Source organism: Jaculus jaculus, chromosome 5, assembly GCF_020740685.1.
Source record: "Jaculus jaculus isolate mJacJac1 chromosome 5, mJacJac1.mat.Y.cur, whole genome shotgun sequence".
Lineage (NCBI taxonomy): Eukaryota > Metazoa > Chordata > Mammalia > Rodentia > Dipodidae > Jaculus > Jaculus jaculus.
Genome location: NC_059106.1, coordinates 36352594 through 36376584, shown reverse-complemented (window position 1 = coordinate 36376584; position 23991 = coordinate 36352594). Strand labels below are relative to the sequence as shown.

Here is a 23991-nt window from a genome sequence, read left to right as displayed (position 1 = left end):
CACCCTTGCCTGAGGAAATCCATCCTTTGTCTGAGGAATCAGCAATGACCCTTCCTGTAGAAGTGCTGATACTCCTCAGTGCCCATCCGTGTTTACTTCTAGGCCTATAACCAGACATAGGTTAGGCAGACCTTTAATGGTGAGATAGAAGCATGACACAAGAGGAATGTAGTGGTTTGATTTAAGTGTTCCCCCATAAACTTGTGTTCTGAATACTAGGTTCACAGATTAGCTTCTAAATTGAACTAAACAATGATTAAAAAGGTAAAAGCTGGCATGCTCGTATTTAAAAACATGTTTGTTTATTTGCAAGAAGAAAAGAATAAACACACCAGGGCCTTGTTGTACTGGAAGCAAAATGCAGATGCACACGCTAGTTTGTTCATTTGGCTTAACATGGGTACTAGGGAAACAAACCCAGTTTGTCAGGCTTTTTATAGCAAGCACCTTCCTTCTCCCATGACTGAATTTTGACATGGCAAATAAAGATTTCCCTTATTCATTACATATATATGGTTTCTCCCTCGTATCAGATCTCTAATGCACATTGAAATCTGACTTGGAACAGAAACCTTTGCCAGATTGATTATATTCACATGCCTTCCTATCTGTATGAATCTTCTGATGTACAGTGAGATGTGACTTATAAATGAACGTTTTCCCACACTCAATACATTTATAAGGCTTCTCACAGGTATTAGTTCTCTGATGAATTTTGAAATGCACATTTAGACTTGACTTCTGGCTGAACGTTTTCCCACATTGGTTACATTCATAAGGTTTCTCACCAGTATGAGTTCTTTGATGCAAAATGAGGTATGTTTTGATAAGAAAAGTTTTTCCACATTCATTACATTCATATTCCTTCACACCTGTATGAGTTTTTTGATGAACTGTGAGTTGTGACTTCTCCCTGAATGCTTTCCCACATTCATTACATATATATGGTTTCTCACCAGTATGAATTCTCTGATGTGCAGTCAGAATTGACTTTGTGGAGAAACTTTTGCCACATTCATTACATTTAAAGGGCTGCTCACGTGTGTGAGTTCGCTGGTGTACAGTGAGTAAGAATTTCCGGGTGAATGTTTTCCCACATTCTTTACATTCATAAGGCTCCTCACCTGTATGAGTTTTCTGATGCATAGTGAGAAGGAACTTCTGTAGGAAAGGTTTTCCACATTCATTACATTCATATGGCTTCTCACCTGTATGAATTTTCTGATGGAGAGTGAGGTGTGACTTCTGGCAGAAAGTTTTTCCACATTCATCACATCCATAAGTCTTCTTACAAATGTGAATTCTCTGATGGCCTGTGAGGTGTGACTTACGGGAGAAAGTTTTTCCACATTCACTACATTCATATGGCTTCTCACCTGTATGAATTTTAAGATGCATACTGAGATGTGACTTCTCGCCAAAAGCTTTTCCACATTCATCACATTTGTAAGGTTTCAAACCAGTATGAGTTCTTCTATGCCGAGGGAGGCTGGATTTAGAGGAAAAAGTTTTACCACATTCTTCGCATTTATATAGCCTTTCACCTGTATGACTTGTCTGATGGCCAGTGGGGTCTTGATTACATGATGAAGCATACCTGCTATCTGTACATACATATAGCTTCTCATCTTTATGAGGGAGCAGATGCAGAGTGAATTGTGATGTGCTGATTAAAACCATAGTGCATTCTTTATATATGTGTGGAATTTCAACTGGGTAAATTCTCAGATTTTTTGTGAGGGGTGATTTCCTATTGAATGTTTCCAGGCTTTGTTTACATTCATAATGACTTGTCTCGTGGATTTGCTTTTGAAAATTCTGTTCTGTGAAAAAAGATAAAGATTATTATATTTCTTATTTAAAAACGGCCTTGCCTCAGATGTACCAGCTATTATATGGTCAGGTATTATTACTTAGAGAAACATCCTCCAGGAAGACTGGTGCACATCTTTAATTTGAGCACTTGGGGGGCAGTGGTAGGAGGATCACTTTGAGATCAAGGCTAGCCGGGGATTACAGAGAGGGTTGCAGGTCAGTGTGGGCTAGAGTGAAATCCTACCCTAGGGGGAAAAAAAAAAAAAACCAAAACAATAAAACACAATAATTATGTTAATACTACTTTATACAATGACTACTTTTGAATGTACTGAATTCATTTTTGTTACAGAACAAATCACCATAAAGTGCTTGAGAGAAGATATATTTTATAAAATTAAATGTAACCCAAATAAGAGTTATTCTATATTGAATGAATGAGTTGAAAGACCCTTGAATATTAAATGTCTGAGTGACAGTTTTCACTTTCTGTAGATGACATCCAAGAGCAAATATATAATATCATACTATGAACTTTGATTATTCTTATGGAGACAAATGTGTTCTGTGTGTGAAGAGGCCTTTCTGAACTACATAACAATTACTGTGCTCCATCACAGCAGGTTCATTATGCAGATATAAGTTCAAAAACAATCACTATTGTATAGTATACATTCTTTATGTTCCAATTTGACATATGACTTGAGGGGACAGTAAGTGTGTTTGTTACCTACAAAAATGATCTTTTCACTTGATATATGGCTCTTGGTAATCCACACTTGCCACAAATGTACCTCTTGATTTTCCTCCATGATCCCAACTGGAACAATAACTATTTAAATATATAATGTGATATTAAATGACAACTGTAAATGAGTCAGGCCAGCCTGGTCTACAGCAAGACTGTACCTCCAAAGTATGTCTTTGTTTTTGTTTTTTAAAGGTGGGCGGGGGGAGGAACAATGAAAAGAAAAGAATGGGACACAGTGCATAAAAGTGCTCACTTTATAAAAACCCTGATGGCTTGGATTTGATTCCCCAGTGCCCATACATTTGCAGCCAGATGCACAATATAGTGTATGTTTCTGGAGTTCATTTGCAATGGCAGAAAGCCCTAGTGCACCTAATCTCTATCTCTGCCTCTTCCTGTCACTCTCTCTCAAATATACATACATACATACATACATACATACATACATACATACATACATATATTTTAAAAATCAACAAACTGGGCTGGTGAGATTGCTTAGCAGTTAAGGAAGGCTTGCCTGGTGCAGCCTAAGGACCCATGTTTGACTCTCCAGATCCCATGTAAGCCAGATACACAAAGGGGAGGCAAATACAAGGTTGCACATGCTCACTAGGTGGTATAAGTATCTGGATTTCGATTTCAGTGGGAGAGGCTGTGGCATGCCAATTTTCTCTCTGTCTCTCTCTCTCTCCTTTTCTAAAATAAAAAAAAGAAAACATAAATATGTCATACTTTAAAAATAAGCTTTTTGTTTTGTTTATTCAAGGGAGGGTCTCACTGTAGCCCCAACAGACCTAGAACTTGCTCTGTAGTCCCAGACTGGTCGTGAACTCATACTGATCCTCCTACCTCTTCTACCAAAAGGTGAAATAAAAGCATGTGCCACAACCCCCAGGTATACACACAAATTAAAATAATGATATATAAGTGTACATGATTTATTCCTTTATAAATATAATAGATATTGTACAGATAGTTCACATTTCTCTTATGCTTCTTATGGTGGTTTCATTCAGGTGTCCCTCATAAACTTAGGTGTTCTGAATGCTCGACTGATTCCCAGCTGATAGAGATTTGGGAATTAATGCCTCCTGGAGTGAGTGTATTATTGGGGGCGGGCTTATAGGTGTTCCAGCCAGTTTCTTCTTGCTAGTAATTGGCACACTCTCCTGTTGCTATGGTTTCCCTTATGTTGACTAGAGGGTGATGTCCACCCTCTGCTCATGTCATCATTTTCCCTGCAATCTTGGAGCTTCCCCCTTGAGCCTGTAAGCCAAAATAAACCTCTTTTCCTCACAAGCTGCTCTTGGTTGGGTGATTTTTACTAGAAATGTGAACCTGACTGCAACAGTAAAGTGGCACCGGGAGTGGGGTTGCTGCTAGACATGTGACTGTGTGGCTTTTGCCTTTTGGAGCTGATTTTCAAGAGAAATGTGGAAGGATTTGAAACCTTGGCCTAAGAGATGCCTTCCAGTGCTGTAAGTTCAGCTTGATTGACTATTCTGGTCAGAGCTGCAAGACCTGAATGCAGTAAGAACTATGAACTGTGAGGTTTGGCTTACAAGGGTGAGGAAAAGCTTTGCTTGGAATGGGCTAGAGGCAGTTTGTGTGAAAAGCTTGCAGTTATGCCCATGTCCTGAGAAGTTGTGCAGGGTTGCTTTGTGTAGAAATGAACTGGTATGACCAGAGGGATACGGCACAGAAAGAATGAAATCTTTGGGCTTAAGCTGCTGCCCACTCACCTGCAAACTGTTTGAGAGATTACAACCTTTGAGACTGGGCTAGCTGACCTGCACTGGGGCAACAGGAAAAGCATAGACTCTTTTGGAGGGGCCTGAGTGCTCAAGGAGTCCTGTTCTTCAAAGTCTTCTTTATTCCTCCCTGGATCAACAAATTGGCACCCTACCTGGTATTGTGGAGTATAAGAAATGCAGGAAAGAGAAGGTCACTGAGTTTGCAACACGGTCTCGTGTTTTGGAAATGGCCATGAGCAGTGTGAAGCAGGTTTGCTGGTTGCCTGCATGGAGACCCCATGGAGCCATGGATTGCAGTGGAGACCCAGTGGAGATGCTGGGACCACAAGATGGCTGCTAAGGAAAGCTTCCGGCCCCTCTGAAGTTTTTCAGGACTGTGAGTAGCCTAGCTGGAGGGGTGGAATTGGAATGGCAGAGATTTGATGATGTTTAGAATTATCAGACTTGGAGATTTGTCATTGACCAGAGTTGCTGTATTTGGAGCTACAGAGTTTTGTTTGCCCTGTTCAAATCTTATATTGGTTGAATATTTCTTTGCTATGCCCAATGCTATCTTTTGCAGTGTAAATGTTTATTCTGTGCCATTATGGGCTTTTTGAGGTTTTTTTTTTTGGTATTATGGCTCAGTTAAAAGACCATGGATTATGGGGTTGTTTGAACATCACTGGAATTGATAAAAAAAACTATGGGGACTTTTAAAGTTGGACTGTATGCTTTGTATTTTATATTATGTATGGATATCAGTTTATGGGGGCCAGGGGCCAAATGCGGTGGTTTGATTCAGATGTCCCCCATAAACCTAGGTGTTCTGAATGCTAGATTCCCAGCTGATAGAGATTTGGGAATTAATGCCTCCTGGAGTGAGTGTGTTCTTGGGGTGGGCTTATGGGTATTATAGCCAGTTCCTCCTTGCTAGTGTTTGGCACATTCTCCTGTTGCTATGGTCTACCGTATGTTGGCCAGGGGGTGATATCCACCCTCTGCTCATGTCATCATTTTCCCTGCCATCGTAGAGCTTCTCCCTCAAGCCTGTAAGACAAAATAAACCTCTTTTTCTCACAAACTGCTCTTGGTCAGGTTATTTCTACCAGCAGTGCGAATCAGAGTACAACACTTCTCATTTGCTGAAATATTTACTCAAGATGAAAAACAATTATTCAAAGAATCATCACTTTTTGGGGGAAGGGTTGAGTTGAGGTAGTGTCTTGCTCTACCCAGACTGACCTGGAATTCATTATGTAGTCTCAGGGTGGCCTTGAACTCAAAGTGATCCTCCTACCTCTGCCTCTTAAGTGTTGGGATTAAAAGGCATATGCCACCATGCCTGGCCTTCAACACTATTATTTCATAAGTTAGTTACTTCTCTTGTAGTTGTGCCCAAATAATACCAGAAGAAATTTAAGAGATGAAAAGTATATCCTGGAATTTAATCCACAGGAGTAGGATTCTTGGTAGCAGCACTGACAACAGATAACACTGCATTCACAGTCATGAGGTAGAATAAAAAAGAAGTGGGTCTGGGCTTTAAAAGCTCAAGGTCAAGCCATCTTTGATGCACTTCTTTTAGCAAGTTTCCATAACCTTCCTTAATAGGGCCACAAGTTGAGCGGCCAACTATTCTAAAAGTTGAGGATATGCAAAATATTCCAATTTGAAATCACAACATTGCGCTTTTCCCTCAGTTTCCATCATACTAATATATTAACAGTGCAAATAATATACCTTCATACATATTTCATAGAGCAAAAAGGGTAATTTTTTAATACTGCCACCTTAACTACTGCGTGCATAATCAAACAATGCCTCTACCAAGCAGCAATATACTATAAGGAAAGGATTCCTTACACATGTACTTAAATTTGTTTCTTCATTCTTAGACACAGATTGACATAATAACTTCTAGTGAATATTGCCTCAATGAATGTGGGCCTGCAAGAATATCTACTCTATTCTTACTTCCATCATACACATTTTTAGGGTAGAATATGTATATCAAAACTAGTCAGATTTTTTTCTCCAAAAGAATTCATGAAGTGGTTTCCAAAGTGGCTGGACAATTATCTATTATCAATAACTGTATGTATGTAAGGGTTCCTTTGCATCCTCAAGAACAAGTTGTGTCTGATTTTACTAACTGTAGACTTTCTACCTTGGATGATACTGGATCTGAATATAATTTCCATCACCTAACTCTAGCCCAGGCTGACTGGTAACTCATTCTAGAGCCTAAACTAACCTCAAAGTCATGGCAAGCCTCCAACATCCTCTCAATTGTTTGGTTTTAAAATGGTCTTACTGTAGCCCAAGCAGACCTGTAACCCACTCTGTATCCCATGGCTGGCTTTAAACTCATAACCATTCTCTTTCCACATTCTCATTAAATGCTCAGATCAAAGGCATGTCCCACAAAACATCCTGTATGGGAAAACTTCATGTTTCAGTAACCATTTAATTTCCTCTGTGTGGTGGTTTGATTCAGGTGTCCCCCATAAACTTAGGTGTTCTGAATGGTAGGTTCCCAGCTGATGGAGATTTTGGGAATTAATGCCTCCTAGAGGCAGTGTATTGTTGGGGGCAGGCTTATGGGTGTTATAGCCAATTTGCCCAAGCCAGTGTTTGGTATACTCTCCTGTTGTTACTGTCCAACTTATGTTGGCCAGGGGGTGATGTCCATCCTCTGCTCATGCCATCATTTCCCCCTGCCCTCATAGAGCTTTCCCCTTGAGGCTGTTAGCCAAAATAAGTCCTCTTTTTCCCACAAGCTGCTCTTGGTTGGGTGATTTCTACCAGCAATGAGGACCTGCTACAACACTTTACTAGATGGTTATATTTCATTTCTCCATGTTTTGACTAGAATCTTTTTTTGTACTGTTGTTTGGTTTTCTGTACAAAGTTTTATATAATATTTTAATACAATGACATAGGACATCTTTTTTATGTTTTTATTTCTCCATTATTACCCAATTATACAATATGGATTCGTATGTTAGGTTCTTACTGATGTGTGCGTGTGTGTACACAGGTGAGTGTGAGTCTGGCAGTGCATGTTACACATGAGTTTTCAGTTTGATGACTTCCTGTCCCAAGAAAGCATTCACTTACCAGGAAGGCTCAGAACTGGGGCTTGAGCCACACTCCATGATGCAAATCCATGCTCCAATTTGAAGATTAACTCTGGTTTGGTCATACAATGCCCTGAAAATGGGAAATAGTGGGATGACATGTCAGCAAATAATTCCTGGTAAAAACACTACAAAGTCAATAGGTAAGATTATATCTTAAAAAGTAAACAGGAAGTGGGACTGGGCTTTAAATATCAACATAAAAAACTAATAACTTGGACTAAATCTAACAAAGGAAGTGAAGGATCTGTATAATGAAAACTTTAAGACACTAACGAGAGAAGTTGAAGATGACACTTGGAAATGGAAAGACATCCCATATTCATGGATTGGAAGAATTAAGACTGTGAAAATATCTACCTGAACAAAAACAATCTACAGATTTAATGTAATTTCAATCAAAATTACCATAGTATTCTTCATTGTAACAGGAAAAAAAAAACCTCCTAAAATTTGGGAGTATAAAAAACTCGCACATAGCAAAAGCAATCCTGAAGGGTAAAAATAAGGCTGATGTGTTCACAATATCTGCTTTTAAGATACATTACAGAGCCATAATAATAAAAACAGGATGGTGCTGGCAAACAAAATGGACATGTAGTCTAAACAACTGTTGAAAATCTTTGCCAGCCATACTTCTGACAGAAGATTAATATTTAAGATATACAAAGACCTCAAACAAGGACCTTAAAAATTAGGAGCGCTATTACAGTGACAAACGTCATCCACAGAGGAATAAGTGACATAGGGCAAGGAGAAGGAACCAGGTATGAACCCCCAAGGGAGTATGCTCTAGTTTAGGAGCAAGATAGAAAACCACATGTGACAGGTTCTCAAAGCAACTCACTATAGACTGTAGTAGGGTTTTGACTTGGTGAAGACAGTTATGCACTCTCTGCCTGACATACACCAGTTCCAGACTCCACAGGAAGAAAGGGATCGGTGTTACCATATTGTTCATACAGGTGTGGTGAGCCACTCTACTCCTTTATGGCACTGGGAACCCCCTACCAGTCAGGTTCCCAAATGCCTGTCATGGAGAAGCCATATAAACAAGTCTTGTAAGAGATGCATTTTCAGGTCTATCAAACGAACTCTTTCACACATGCTCATTTTCTGGGTAAGGGGAGCCCAGACTGACAAGTTTCATATGGGTGGCTAGGAAACTAAACATAGGCTATAAGTTTTTGCAAGTGAGCATCTTTAACCACTGACTGGTCTCCCCAACCCCTGTTAACATTATTTCAAATAAAACTGTAAGGGGGCTGGACGGATGCCTCGGAGGAAAAATATGCCAGCTTGCATAGCCTGTAGGCACCAGTCCAACTCCCTAACACCTATATTAAGCCAGATTCAAAGTGGCACATGATTCTGTGATCCCAAGGGTAATGGGAGGTGGAGCCAAGAGAATCCAAAGCTTGTTGGCTAGGTAGTCTAACCTTTACAGTTTGACAGTTCTTTTCATTAGCAAGTGATATTGTCTCAAAGAAGGTGAAACATGTATCTTCACCCTGAAGTTGTACTCTATCACCCAGATGTGTGCTATGTATATATCCATATACATACAAATATAAATTTTTACAAAAGTTAAAAAGAGGGCTGGAGAGATGGCTCAGCAGTTAAGACGTTTGCCTTGAAAGCCTAATGATCCAGGTTCGATTCCCCAGTGTAAAGCCAGATGAACAAGGTAGCATATGCATTGGTGTTCCTTTGCAGTGGCTAGAAGCCCTGCCATGCCCATTCTCTTTCTTTCATTCTCTACTTGAAAATAAATAAAAAAAAATTTTTTTTTGAAAAAATATGCTGCGCATGGTGGCTCATACTTTAATCTCAGCATTTGGGAGGCAGTGAGTTCAAGACCTCCCTGAGACTAGTCAATTTCAGGTCAGCCTGGGCTACAGCAATAAATCATACTTAATGCCTAAAAGTATGTACTCTTCTTTAAGGGCGACACTGCAACTTTTCCAGATGTATTCCAGAAGTTCATCTTAAACAAGAAAACCAGCATTCTTTAAACAAAGTATAAATTTCATCCACAGTAAATATAGAAATGTTCCTGCAACTTGTCACCTAGGGAATTTTGGGGGGGAGGTGTGGGCTTGAGTAATGTCAGTTAAGCCCAGGTTGACCTGGAACTACCTCTCTAGCTCCAGGCTGGCCTCAAACTCATGGCAATCCTCCTGCCTCAGTTTCCCACGTGGTAGGATTAAAGGCATACAGTACAACATACCCCACTTCCTCCTAGGGTTTTGTACTGTCAGCTGTAGTCCTACCCAGTGTACTTCAACAATTACCCTCTAGTCTCATTTAAGTTCTTTAGTAACCCTTTGAGATGTAACATCACAAGCCACCAAATCATATATATAGCTACTGGTTAGACACCTGAAGGTAACTTTCTTGAGAAGACTACACCCATACTACTGGCTAGATAAATAATTTTACTCAGCCTCTTTCTTTCTATTAACTTCCTGCTTAAATCTGTGTTAGAATTTCTTAATATATACTATCTGTGCTTCATAGCAGACTCATTCTGATTTTTTTTTAATTTATTCATAATTTAGCTAAGGCACAGTCTCACTGTACCATAGGGTGACCTGGAACTCATTTTGTAGCACAAGCTAGCCTCAAACTCAAAGTAATTCTATCTCAGGCTCCAGGGTGGTGGGATTAATGGCATGAATGACTATGTTGGGATGTCCTTATTTTATTTAATATTTCTACAAATATTAACAATGAATATATGGCTGGTGGTAACTCAAAAATCCATACCTGATTTTAAGGTTTATTACAGATCCACACTAACAAAAACAGCATGGTACTAACACAAAAACAGCAATGTAGATCTATGGAACAGAATAGAGGACACAGATATAAACCCAGACAGCTATAGCTATCTGATATTTGACAAAAAAAAAAAAAAAAAATCCAAAAATATTCACTGGAACAAAAGCAAACTCCTTAACAAATGATTCTTGGGAAAATAGATATTTATATATAAAAGGATAAAAGTAAAGTTATCCATGTCATATACAAGCCTCAAGTCCAACTGGATCAAAGACCTGAATATCAGACCTGAAACTGAAAATGCAAGAGAAAAAAAAAAAAACAAAAGAAAGGCTTCAACATACAGACATGGGCAAAACCCTTCTAAATAGAATCCCAATTGCTCAGAAAGTAAAACAACTAATCAGCTATTGGGACTGCATGACATTGTAAAGCTTTTGGACAGCAAAGGACACTGAATGGAGAATAGAGGCAGCCTACAAGAAAAATCTTTGACAAAGGGTTAATTAATATTTAGGTGTGATGGCTTGATTCAGGCATCCCCCATAAACTTTGGTGTTTGGAATGCTAGGTCCACAGCTGTTGACAATTTAGGTATTAAAGCCTCTTAGAGGTAGTGTATTGTTGGGGTTGGGCTTATAAGTGTTATAACCAGCTTCCTCTTGTGTTTGGCACACTTTCTCCTGTTGTTGTCCACCTCATGATGGACAGGTGATGCCCACCCTCTGCTATCATTTTCCCCTGCCACCATGGAACTTCCCCTCAAGTCTGTAGAGACAAAATAAACCTTTTTCCCCACAAGCTGCTCCTTGTTAGGTGTCTTCTGCCATCAATGTGAACCTGATTGCAACACAAAGGTACATCAAGATTTCAAAAAATTAAATAAAGGATGGAGAGATGGCTCAAAGGTCAAGGTACTTGTCTGTAAAGCCTAATGACCCAAGTTTGAGTCCCAAGTATCCATGTAAAGCCAGATGCACAAAGTGGCACAGGCGTCTGGAGCTTGTTTTCAGTGGCTGGAGGTCCTTGTGCACCCATTCTCTCTCTGGCACAGTGGTACAGATCTTTAATCCCAGCATGTGAGAGGCAGATACAGGAGGATTGCTGTGAGTTGAAGGTCAGCCAAAGACTACATAATGAATTCCAGTTCAGCCTGTGCTGGAGTGAGACTCTTATCTCAAAAAAAAAAAAAAAAAAAAAAAATCCAAAAAACAAAAACCACACACACAAAATAACCCACAACAAAAACAATAACAAAAACCCAACCTCAAAACAGTGTTAGAATTAAAAGGTAATAAATTCTGGAGCTGGATGTGGTAGTGCACACCTTTAACCCCAGCACTGGAGAAGCAGAGGTAGGAAGATGGTTTGCCTTGGGCCTCTATATTAAACTTGTCTTCACACATTGCCTTAGCTGTGGCAAAACCAAGGATGTTGGGTCTCTAGAGTGCTTTGTAAGAAAGCAGAATCAATGTCTATAGGTGGAAACCTGACACTACATTTAGAAAGTGATTCAAAAGAGGTGTCTTCCTCATCTTGGCCCAGTCCTCTTGGTGTGATGGAGGTGGTGCATGGTGCACCTCTATTTATATCATCTTTAGCCTGAAGCTTAAACTGCGCTGCTTCTTTGTCTGCTTTAGCTGTGCACTGGATAGGCGTAGAGCACTGGGTTTTAGCTGCAGCGTTTGGTATATTAAGTTATCTTTTGGGGCTTTTGCTAGCATGCATATCCTATGACATTCTTCTTTGAGATCCTAGAAAGTCTGCTGTATAGTATCTCTTTCATGGGATACAGGAATGCCAAGACACCTTGGTGAAAATTTCTTTTCTAGAAGAAATCTCTTGTCTTCTTATTCTGAATATTTATCTTTTGATGTTCCTGGTGTCACTGAATCATGTGGTTGATCAAGAGTCAAATTCTTAGCCAGGTGTGATGGTGCATACCTTTAATCCCATCATTCAGGAGGCAGTGGTAGGTGGATTGCTTATGAGTTCAAGGTCACCATGAGACTAAATAGTGAAGTCCAGGTCAGCCTGGGTTAGATCAAGACCTCACCTCAAAAAACAACAAAAATACAATATAAAATTAGTATTCAGGGTTAGTAATTTTATCTATACGCTCACCCAAGGACACCAGGCTGCTGTAGTTCTCCAGCATCACATCCTTGTAGAGGGTCCTCTGAGCAGCATCCAGAAGCTGCCACTCTTGCTTTGTGAAATCCACTGCTACATCTTCAAATGACACCAGCTCCTACAAAGAGATATTACTCAACCCCAGACGCAAAGTGGGGGAACAGAAAATAGAAGTGCAACCCAATGAACTGGATGGAATCTGAAAGGGAGCCAGCTTCCAGATGGTTATCCCATTTAATGCTAGAAAGTGCTACATGAGCTACTGGGGGGGAAATGGCCAGCAATGATGTGAACAAGTAGGAGTCTAAACTATTCAAAAGCAATCATCCTGACAAGACATATGCACCTGTGCAATGGAGGTACACAGCCTTGGTGGGTAACCAATGGCTTTATGATTGGCTCAGAGATTTGCTCAGTGTAAAGGAACCCATGGTGGGAACTGGGAACCAGGTCAGAATCGCAAGGAGACCAAGATTATGGTCTCCAATGACAAGCTTCCACTAGTCTTTGGCCAAAAGGGGCTATATCCATCAAAACCTCTATAAATTAACAATGCTTATCCCATTTAACTATTCTGACTTCATTCCCGCTGGAGAATCTGTTTGTCTTTTTCAGAAAGTAGTAAGACCGAAGGAGATAAACCACCCCTCACACTTCAGCCAAGGCCCAGGTGAAACCACAGAGGATTTGGTGAGATGAACAAGAGTGTTGCTTCTGTGGTGAGCTTGACAATCTGCACCAGGGTGATGGAGACAGACACTGAGGATACTCAACACATACCAATGCAGAAATCCAGTAGCTCCTGAGAGCTTAACACTGAAGTAGTCTTAAAACACAGCCACCACAGTTCAGGGAATTTTGCAGAAGAGGAGACCATGATTATAAGAGCCACAGGTTGGAAGGGCATTCCCAGAGGCATTCCCTATCCATCCTGCCAGTGACTGACTTTTGTTCTCACAACACATTAATTCACAACCCCAATGGGGAATACTAGCAACCCCAGTGAGGTAGGCCTTCAGAGGAAGGAAGGCCTTCAGAGGATTGGGGACAGGGAGGAGAGAAATGATGGTACCCACAATGATGTGTCTACACAAAACATTTTCTTAATAAAAAACACATTTTCACTAAAAAAAGAAAAGAAAAATAAAATAGTAGTTCACCATTCTATGTATATGTGTACCATAGCAGGGTTTTATGTGTTTATACTTATACAGTACAGGAAAGTTTGTACTTTAATAAGCTATAATGGTTTAATAATAGATGGAAGATTTTTAATCTTTCTTTACAATTATTCCTCAGCATGTAAATATCAACTTAGAGATTATTAACTTGTATCGTTTAATAAGTAAGTTCATCTATACATATGCATAGTTGCACTTTTCTATATTAAATAGTGAACTCATATGCATTATCAGATATTTAAAATAAACTTTTAAATGAATTATTAGTAAATGTTTTATATGTATAGTCATTTTACATACTTATGTACCAGTGTTCCCATAAAAATTTCTAAAGCAAAAAGGTATTGTGCAGGGAATAAGCTTAAAAAACCCTGGAAAAGATTTCTGACTCTTCCTTACGTATGGATAGCAAGCTTAATAAACATTTACACATGTCTGAAATTCTTCACAGTGGCTGGAAAGGTAGCTCAGCAGTTCAAGATGCTTGTTTGAAAGGCTTGCTAGCCTGGATTCAATTCTCCAATACACATGTAAAGTCAGGTGCACAAGGTAGCACATATATATGGACTTCATTTGCAGTGGCAAAAGGCCTTGGTATGCTTACTAACTCTGTCTTTGCAAAATTAAAAAAGAAAAGAATTGCTTAAAAAAGTATAAATGAATCGACAGATACCTATATACTGAACAACTCAGAAACCAAAGACACAAATAAGTTGAGAATGCTCTAATACACTCAGGGATGAACTCAACTTTAGGCAGTATGTTATATTATTGGAAAATGATTCTAAATCCCTAACGCCATCCTGAAGGAAGACAGGGAACATACATGTAGCACAAAGCAAAACCATGGCGGTACATGCTCATACAAATACACACATGGCCTCCATGAGCAGGGTTCCTTTGTCATGTGGTGGTTCACTTGCAGTGGCAGGAGAGCCTGTCTTAAAGAAGGTGGAGCACAGATACCATGAAGGTTTCCTCTGACCCACACACGTATACTGTGGCACATGCATATGCAAACACACATACGGAAAGAAATAAGTATAAAGTAAAATTGGGAACAGATATTTTAGAAACCATTATTCCAGTTATTTAAAAAAATGCATCATGGGCTGGAGAGATGGCTTAACAGTTAAGGTGTTGGCCTGCAGAGCCAAAGGACCTCGGTTCAATTCCCCAGGACCCATCTAATCCAGTTGCACAAGCACAAGGGGGAGCATGTGTCTGGACTTTTGCCGTAGCTGGAGGCCCTGGCACATCCACTCTCTCTCTCCCTCTCTCTCTCTCTCCCTCTCTCTGCCTTTTTTTTTTCTATCTCTCAAAATAAAAAAATTAAAATTAAGAAGAAAGGAAGGAAGGAAGGAAGGAAGGAAGGAAGGAAGGAAGGAAGGAAGGAAGGAAGGAAGGAAGAAAGAAAGAAAGAAAGAAAGAAAGAAAGAAAGAAAGAAAGAAAACAATCTGAGCCAGGAGTGGTAGCACGCACCTTTAATCCCAGCACTTGGGGGGCAGAAGTAGAAGGATCGCTGTGAGTTTGAGGCCACCCTGAGACTACATAGTGAATTCCAGGTCAGCCTAGGCTAGAGTGAGATCCTACCCTGAAAAAATAAAAAAAGGAATACAGAACTAGTACATGATCCAACAATTACTATTGCTGGTATGAATCTAAAGGAACAGAAACTTGAAGGTCAAATAAATGGTGTACTACCATATTTGTTAACATTACTCAGTTACAAGCTAGATATGGAAGCAATTGCAGTGACACTTAGATGTGGCTACACAAGGACATTACTCCCAACTCTAAGGCATCTAGTGGTTCCAATGAGAGGCTACACACCCCCACGATGCTGCTGTTGGGATAATGGCCCAAGAATCCAGACACATGACTCCTGTGGATAGCTGGTGCTGGACAGTCCGGAAACCAAGGCCAGGAAGATAGAGTGGATGTGAGGAGACCACACCCTGTGATGTTTGAGAAGGAGAAGCTCACTAAGGGGTTTGATTCCAATAAGGCATCTGAGCTCCAGGAAGACAGGCACTGCATAAATTGATTGTTCACGTGGGGTCAAGTCAGGCTTCACAGCTTTCCTCTCATGGGATAGGTTCACTAATAGCACTTAAATGTTCTTCAAAAAGTACTTTGCAGCTGGGCGTGGTGGTACATGCCTTTAATCCCAATACTCAGGAAGAAGAGGCAGGAGGATCAGTGTGAGTTCAAGGCCAGCCTGGGACTACAGAGAGAGATTCAGTGAGACATTATCTTGGAACAAACAAACAAACTCCTTTGCTTCACTACCTAGAAAACAAAAATAATGGCAAAAGCCTGCCTGTTTGAAATACTCTATGAAAACAAATAGTTCATTATAATGAAATTTTTGCAGGTATATGGATTTTGGGGATGTTATGATGTTAGATCTAGGCAGAGCTGGAGCTGCTGTTCAGGGTTCTGGGTTTGAGTCCCTGCTTCCCATATACTTGGAAAACTCAAGGAGAAAATAGTAACCCATTGCAAGGAAAGGTAGCATAGAAAGACAGGGAGAACTATGGGTCATTAAAAGGGAAAGTTCTCACATTAGAATCTGGCTATGTGTCACAAACACAGCTGTTAAAATTGTCAGCAGAAATAATGCTTGTTTTCCTAACAATATATGAAACAAGAAGCTTTAAAGAGTATACACTCACTTAAGAGCCAGAAAATCTATGACCTTGAGTTTAACCATACCAAAATTCTTCTCTAAATGCTAAATAGAAAAAAGATGTTCAAGAACCCACTTTACACTTATTCATATGTAAGCATAAGCTAAACCACAGAAAGGGCACACTTACAACTAACAATTTACAAAGTTTCTTTACTGCCAGGAACTCTGTGATTACAGAGGTATGGAATGTTGAACATTCAAGATAGCATTCCATTATCAGGTAAAACCTTGGAGTGAATCATTCCATCACAAAGCAGCTGAAAAGTACAATAATGTTCTCCATGTTTGGCTGGAATTTACCACCCTCATGTAAACACCAACATGTTTAATAAATGTCTTGGTATATAACTATTCTGTGATTACAAAGGTTCAGATTACCACATCCATACAGGAGCACATTTTGAGGCAACCTGAGTCCATGTTCTCAAGTCATGCCCACTCACATTTTAAAACAACACTGTGTAAATTATGCTACATCATAAAATTTTGAAATAAATTACATCCTTTGACTAATGGAACCAAGGAAACCACATAGCCTACAAATAGCCATTGTGTACAAAACAAGGGACATCTCTCTCTAAAAGTCTGGGCTTAAATCTGAAGCCTGTATTATTTCTTTCTGTAATAAATTTGCTAACTTTTCATTTATCTTTCTGTCTCTTCCTGAAATTCTTTTGTTAAAGATCTGGCTTTATCTTAGTCACTTAAGGGGATGTGGAGGAGGACACAAGTGAGACTTCTTAACAGTGTTGGGCTGAAATTGCTGATACAATAGAAGGGCCAGGACAGTTCTCAGGGACCACAACTTCCTTCATAAAGTAATTTTGGACACAGTCAGCCCTGGTCATCCAGTTGGAAATCACCTAGCAACCTGAAGAAACCAGTATTCAGAGCAGAGCTGCCCAAACAGGGCTTTAACTGGAGCTGAATGCCCTACATGAATGGAATAGGACACCCAGGGTTCAGAGCCAGTACAGACCTAACACCCTTCACAGTTATCCTCCAGGGTTGCTCCAGAAAAGGGCTGTAATGTTGCAGCAACTCACTTCCAGGTTGTGTCTGCACAGTGTTTAGAATCACTTATGAACTAAGCCCTAGTCTTCTCTTTAGCCAATGGATCATAGGGCACACCCCATGATGCCATATTTGCATGCTGAGGCAAAGACAGGTTCGAACAGAAGTCAAAACCATGAGGATTTGGGTAACTATTTTGCTGGGTAAGTGTGAACATTTGTGTATGTGAGCATTTGTGTATGTGTGTGGTGCATGGGCCTGTAATATGCCCGCGCAGTGCCCCATGCACTTGCCTGTGGCAGGATGCGCTAGCCCATGCCCTATTTTTCTTCTGCTAGTTTTTTTTTTTTCTTTTTCTCAATTTTTATTAACATTTTCCATGATTATAAAAACTATCCCATGGTAATACCCTCCCTCCCCTCACTTTCCCCTTTGAAACTCCACTCTCCATCATATCCCCTCCCCATCTCAATCAGTCTCTCTTTTATTTTGATGTCATGATCTTTTCCTCCTTTTTTTTTTTTTAAAATTTTTATTAACATTTTCCATGATTATAAAATATATCCCATGGTAATTCCCTCCCTCCCCACCCCCACACTTTCCCGTTTGAAATTCCATTCTCAATCATATTACCTCCCCATTACAATCATTGTAATTACATATATACAATATCAACCTATTAAGTATCCTCCTCCCTTCCTTTCTCCACCCTTTATGTCTCCTTTTCAACTTACTGGCCTCTGCTACTAAGTATTTTCATTCTCACACAGAAGCCCAGTCATCTGTAGCTAGGATCCCCATATGAGGGAGAACATGTGGCGCTTGGCTTTCTGGGCCTGGGTTACCTGACTTAGTATAATACTTTCCAGGTCCATCCATTTTTCTGCAAATTTCATAACTTCATTTTTCTTTACCGCTGAGTAGAACTCCATTGTATAAATGTACCACATCTTCATTATCCACTCATCTGTTGAGGGACATCTAGGCTGGTTCCATTTCCCAGCTATTATAAATTGAGCAGCAATAAACATGGTTGAGCATGTACTTCTAAGGAAATGAGATGAGTCCTTGGGATATATGCCTAGGAGTGCTATAGCTGGGTCATATGGTAGATCAATCTCTAGCTGCTTTAGGAACCTCCACACTGTTTTCCACAATGGCTGGACCAGATTGCATTCCCACCAGCAGTGCAGAAGGGTTCCTTTTTTGCCACATCCCCGCCAATATTTATGATCATTTGTTTTCATGATGGTGGCCAATCTGACAGGAGTGAGATGGAATCTCAATGTAGTTTTAATCTGCATTTCCCTGATGACTAGTGACGTAGAACATTTTTTTAGGTGCTTATATGCCATTCGTATTTCTTCCTTTGAGAACTCTCTATTTAGCTCCTTAGCCCATTTTATGATTGGCCTGTTTGATTCCTTATTAGTTAACTTTTTGAGTTCTTTGTATATCCTAGATATTAATCCTCTATCAGATATATAGCTGGCAAAGATTTTTTCCCATTCTGTAGGTTGCCTCTTTGCTTTTTGAACTGTGTCCTTTGTGGTGCAAAATCTTTGTAATTTCATTAGGTCCCAGTGGTTAATCTGTGGTTTTATTGCCTGAGCAATTGGGGTTGTATTCAGAAAGTCTTTGCCAAGACCAATATGTTGAAGGGTTTCCCCTACTTTTTCCTCTAGCAGTTTCAAAGTTTCCGGTCTGATGTTAAGGTCTTTAATCCATTTGGACTTAATTCTTGTGCATGGCGAGAGAGAAGAATCTATTTTCATCCTTCTGCAGATATTTATCCAGTTTTCAAAACACCATTTGCTGAAGAGGCTGTCTCTTCTCCAATGAGTATTTTTGGCATTTTTATCGAATATCAGGTGGCTATAGCTACTTGGGCTTACATCTGGGTCCTCTATTCTGTTCTACTGATCTACATGTCTGTTTTTGTGCCAGTACCATGCTGTTTTTGTTACTATGGCTCTGTAGTATAGGTTAAAATCAGGTATGGTGATACCACCAGCTTCTTTTTTGTTGCTCAGTATTATTTTAGATATTCGAGGTTTTTTATGATTCCAAATGAATTTTTGGATTGTTTTTTCTATTTCCATGAAGAAAGCCTTTGGAATTTTGATAGGGATTGCATTAAATGTGTAGATTGCTTTAGGTAAGATTGCCATTTTCACGATATTGATTCTTCCAAGCCAGGAACAAGGGATGTTTCTCCACTTTCTAGTGTCTTCTGCAATTTCTCGCTTGAGTGTCTTAAAGTTCTCATTGTATAGATTCTTTACTTCCTTAGTTAGGTTTATTCCAAGGTATTTTATTTTTTTTGATGCAATTGTGAATGGGAGTGATTCTCTGATTTCATCCTCTGTGTGTTTGTTGTTAGCATATACGAAGGCTACTGATTTCTGTGTATTTATTTTGTATCCTGCTACATTGCTGTAGGTTTTGATCAGCTCTAACAGCTTGCTAGTAGAGTCTTTAGGGTCCTTTATGTATAGAATCATGTCATCTGCAAATAATGATAACTTGATTTCTTCCTTTCCAATTTGTATCCCTTTTATGTGTGTCTCTTGCCTTATTGCTATGGCTAAGACTTCCAAAACTATATTAAATAGAAGTGGAGACAGTGGACACCCTTGTCTTGTTCCTGATTTTAGTGGAAAAGCTTCCAGTTTTTCCCCATTTAGTAATATGTTGGCTGTAGGCTTGTCATAAATAGCCTTTATTATACTGAGATATGTTCCTTCTATTCCCAGTCTCTGTAGGACTTTTATCATGAAGGGATGTTGGATTTTGTCAAATGCTTTCTCTGCATCTAATGAGATGATCATGTGATTTTTGTCCTTCAACCCATTTATGTAATGTATTACATTTATAGATTTGCGTATGTTGAACCATCCCTGCATCTCTGGGATAAAACCTACTTGGTCAGGGTGAATGATCTTTTTGATATACTCTTGTATTCTGTTTGCCAATATTTTGTTGAGAATTTTTGCATCTATGTTCATGAGGGAGATTGGTCTGTAATTTTCTTTTTTTGTTCTATCTTTGCCTGGTTTTGGTGTCAGGGTGATGCTGGCCTCATAGAAGGAGTTTGGTAGGATTCCTTCTTTTTCTATTTCCTGGAAAAGCTTAAGAAGCAATGGTGTTAGCTCTTCCTTAAAAGTCTGGTAAAATTCAGCAGTGAATCCATCCGGGCCTGGGCTTTTTTTAGTTGGGAGATTATTGATAACTGCTCGGATCTCCATGTTTGTTATAGGTCTATTTAAGTGATTAATCTCATTTTGATTTAATTTAGGTAGGTCATATAGATCAAGGAAATTATCCATTTCTTTCAGATTTTCATACTTTGTGGAGTATATGCTTTTATAGTATGTCCCTACAATTTTTTGAATTTCTCTGGAATCTGTTGTGATGTTACCTTGTTCATCTCTGATTTTATTAATTTGTGTCTCTTCTCTCTTTCTTTTGGTCAGATTTGCTAAGGGTTTATCAATCTTGTTTATCCTTTCAAAGAACCAACTCTTTGTTTCATTAATTCTTTGGATTGTTCTTTTTGTTTCTATTTCATTAATTTCTGCCCTAATCTTTATTATTTCTTCCCGTCTACTACTTTTTGGTTTGCCTTGTTCTTCTTTTTCCAAGGCTTTAAGGTGAAGCATTAGGTCGTTTACTTGCGACCTTTCTAATTTCTTAATATAGGCACTTAAGGCTATAAATTTACCTCTTAGAACTGCCTTCATTGTGTCCCAGAGATTTTGGTATGTTGTGTTCTCATTATCATTTGACTCTATAAATTTTTTGATTTCCTTTTTGATTTCTTCATTGACCCACTCATCATTTAGTAGTGTATTGTTTAGTTTCCATGATTTTGTGTATGCTCTATAGCCTTTCTTGCTACTGATTTGTAGTTTAATTCCATTGTGGTCAGATAGAATGCAAGGAATTATTTCAATGTTCCTGAATTTGTTAAGATTTGCTTTGTGTCCTAATATATGGTCTATTTTAGAGAATGTTCCATGTGCTGCTGAAAAGAATGTATATTCTGCAGCCTTTGGATGAAATGTCCTGTATATATCTGTTAGGTCCATTCCTTCTATGACCTCATTTAGTCCAGATGCCTCTCTGTTTATTCTTTCCCTGGATGACCTGTCAATTGATGAGAGTGGGGTGTTAAAGTCACCCACCACCACCGTGTTTGGTGTTATCTGTGACCTTAGTTCTAATAGTGTTTGTTTGACGAATTTGGGAGCCCCCATGTTAGGTGCATATATGTTTAGGATTGTAATGTCCTCCTGTTGTAGTGTGCCCTTAATCAATATAAAGTGACCTTCCTTATCTTTTTTGACTAACTTCGGACTAAAGTCCACCCTGTCTGATATTAGGATAGCAACCCCTGCTTGTTTTCTAGGCCCATTTGCTTGAAACACCGTCTTCCAACCTTTCACCCTAAGATAATGTCTATCCTTTGTAGAAAGGTGAGTTTCTTGAAGACAACAAATTGTAGGATCCTGCTTTTTAACCCAGTCTGCAAATCTATGTCTTTTCGTTGGGGCATTGAGACCGTTGATATTAAGAGATATTATTGAAAGGTGTGTATTTATGTTTGCCATTTGTGTGTGTGTGTGTGTGTTACTTGTTCTACCTGTGCTCTCTTCTGTTAACTGGTATTTGAGTATGGCTGGTTTTTTCTAGGTTCCTTATATGTGTGCTTTTCCTTTTGTTCAGCATGGAGGATTCTATCAAGTATTTTCTGTAGAGCTGGTTTTGTCTTCAGATATTCCTTTAACCTGCTTTTGTCATGGAATGTCTTTATTTCTCCATCTATTTGGATGGATAACTTTGCAGGATAAAGTAACCTTGGTTGACAGTTGTTATCTTTCAGAACTTGGAATATATCACTCCAGGCCCTTCTGGCTTTAAAAGTTTGTGTTGAATAATCTGCTGTAATCCTGATGGGCTTGCTTTTGTAGGTAACTTGATTTTTCTCTCTAACTGCTTTCAATATTTTTTCTTTGGTTTGTGTGTTTGGAAGTTTGAGTATAATGTGGCGAGGAGAGTTTCTTTCTGGGTTTTGTCTGGCTGGGGTTCTAAAGGCTTCCTGTATCTGTATTGGCACCTCTTTCCCATTTTGGGGAAAATTTTCCTTTATGATTTTGTTGAAGATGCCTACTATGCCTCTGGAGTGGAATTCTTCTCCTTCTACTATGCCCTGAATTCTTATATTGGATCTTTTCATAGTGTCCCGAATATCTTGAAATTCCCACTCATACTTTTCTATAAGTTTGTCTTTCTCTTTGTTGGACTGCATTAGGTCTGCCACCTGATCTTCTAGCTTAGATATTCTGTCCTCTCCCTCATCCATCCTACTGGTGAGATTTTCTACAGAGTTTTTTATTTCATTAACTGTGTTCTTCATTGCTAGTAATTCTGACTGGTTTTTCTTTATTATTTCTATTTCTCTATTTATGTCTTGTATTGCCTTCTTTATTTCATTAAATTGGTGTCCTGCCTCTTCTTTGATTCCTTTGATTTCCTCTTTGATTTCCTCTTTGATTTCTTCTTTGATTGTTTTCATGTGTTCTTTGACCTCTTTGAACATATTTATAATTATTCTTTTGAACTCTTTCTCAGGCATTTCCTCTAACTCTTTCTCACTGGAGGACATTTCTGATGCATTAATACTTTTAGGTGGATTTATATCGTCTTGCTTTTTAGTGTTTCTTGTGTTATAATGTATATATTTTTGCATCTTGGATTAAGTTAATGCTTGGATTTTCTAGCTAGCTGTGTATTCTTAGCTGTATCAATTGATTTGATGTAATATATGTTCAGGGTAGGACCTTAAGGTATTAGGTGTGGCTCTTAAGACTCTCAGAGTATCTACAAAGATGTTGTTAGGGGTTGAGTTTCCCTACTATAGGAGTATTCAAGCAGGCTGAGTGGAATAATATACTGGTAGATTCTAAAATTTAGCTAAACACTGTACCCATTCCATCAAAAACAGCCCCAAGTATGTATGCAAGAGTAGTTATTATAATGACCAGATCCTCTATCAACAAAGAGGTTTAGATTTCTGGTCTGTTGAGGTATCCAAGTCAGCTTGTGACCAAGTGAGACCCTTCCCTGGTGCAATCCCAGTTACCTTGGGTGATTGTGGTCTCAGTCAAGTTGCTGCCTGGGTCGTCGGGCTGCTGTTCTGATTTCTGGAGCTGGGCACTTGCTTTTCCTACGGGGCAAACTGAGCCGCTGCTGCCGCCTCTGCAGCTGTTGCAGGTGCCACCCCCGGAGCCCCCACCGCTGCTGAAGCTGCCGTTGCCGTGTCCACCGCTGCTGCTCACCCCGAAGCCGCTGCTGTGGGATCTGTCACCGCTGCCGCTCCTGGGTCCGCTGCTGCTGGGGCCACTGGTACCGGTGCTGGAGCCGCTGAAGTTGCTGCCGAACTCTGCTCCTGCTTGGGTCCTGCTGTCAGCCCAAGTTGGCGTGGCCGGGTCCCGGGCCGCTGCTGTGTTCGCTGGAGCTGGGTTCAGGCGGCGGGGGAGGGGAGGGAGCCGCGGCTGCTCTGGTTGTATCGCTTCTCCACGTGTGCTTTTACCTCGCGGTCTGCTCCTCCCTCCGTTGCTCGCTGCCGCTCTCCCCTCACGTTTCCCGAGTTGCGGAGAGCGCGGTGTGAGGGGAAAATCCCGTACCTGGCTTGTCCTGCGGCTCGAGCCGAGAGTCCGGCGGTTTTCTGCTGCT

General features: G+C 39.8%; 1 protein-coding gene across 1 annotated transcript in view; it reads right to left on the bottom strand.

The window, feature by feature from the left end:
* Positions 1 to 280: 280 nt before the first annotated feature.
* The window catches only part of LOC101605618 (zinc finger protein OZF-like), a 35589-nt gene continuing 11878 nt past the window's right edge, over positions 281 to 23991 (bottom strand). The window contains exons 2-4 of the mRNA XM_045148674.1: positions 12354 to 12480; positions 7426 to 7518; positions 281 to 1823 (exon numbers count right to left, since the gene is read on the bottom strand). Of these exons, the coding sequence (XP_045004609.1) occupies positions 538 to 1823; positions 7426 to 7518; positions 12354 to 12480 (1506 nt within the window). The 3' untranslated portion in view covers positions 281 to 537. The remainder of the gene's footprint in view (positions 1824 to 7425; positions 7519 to 12353; positions 12481 to 23991) is intronic.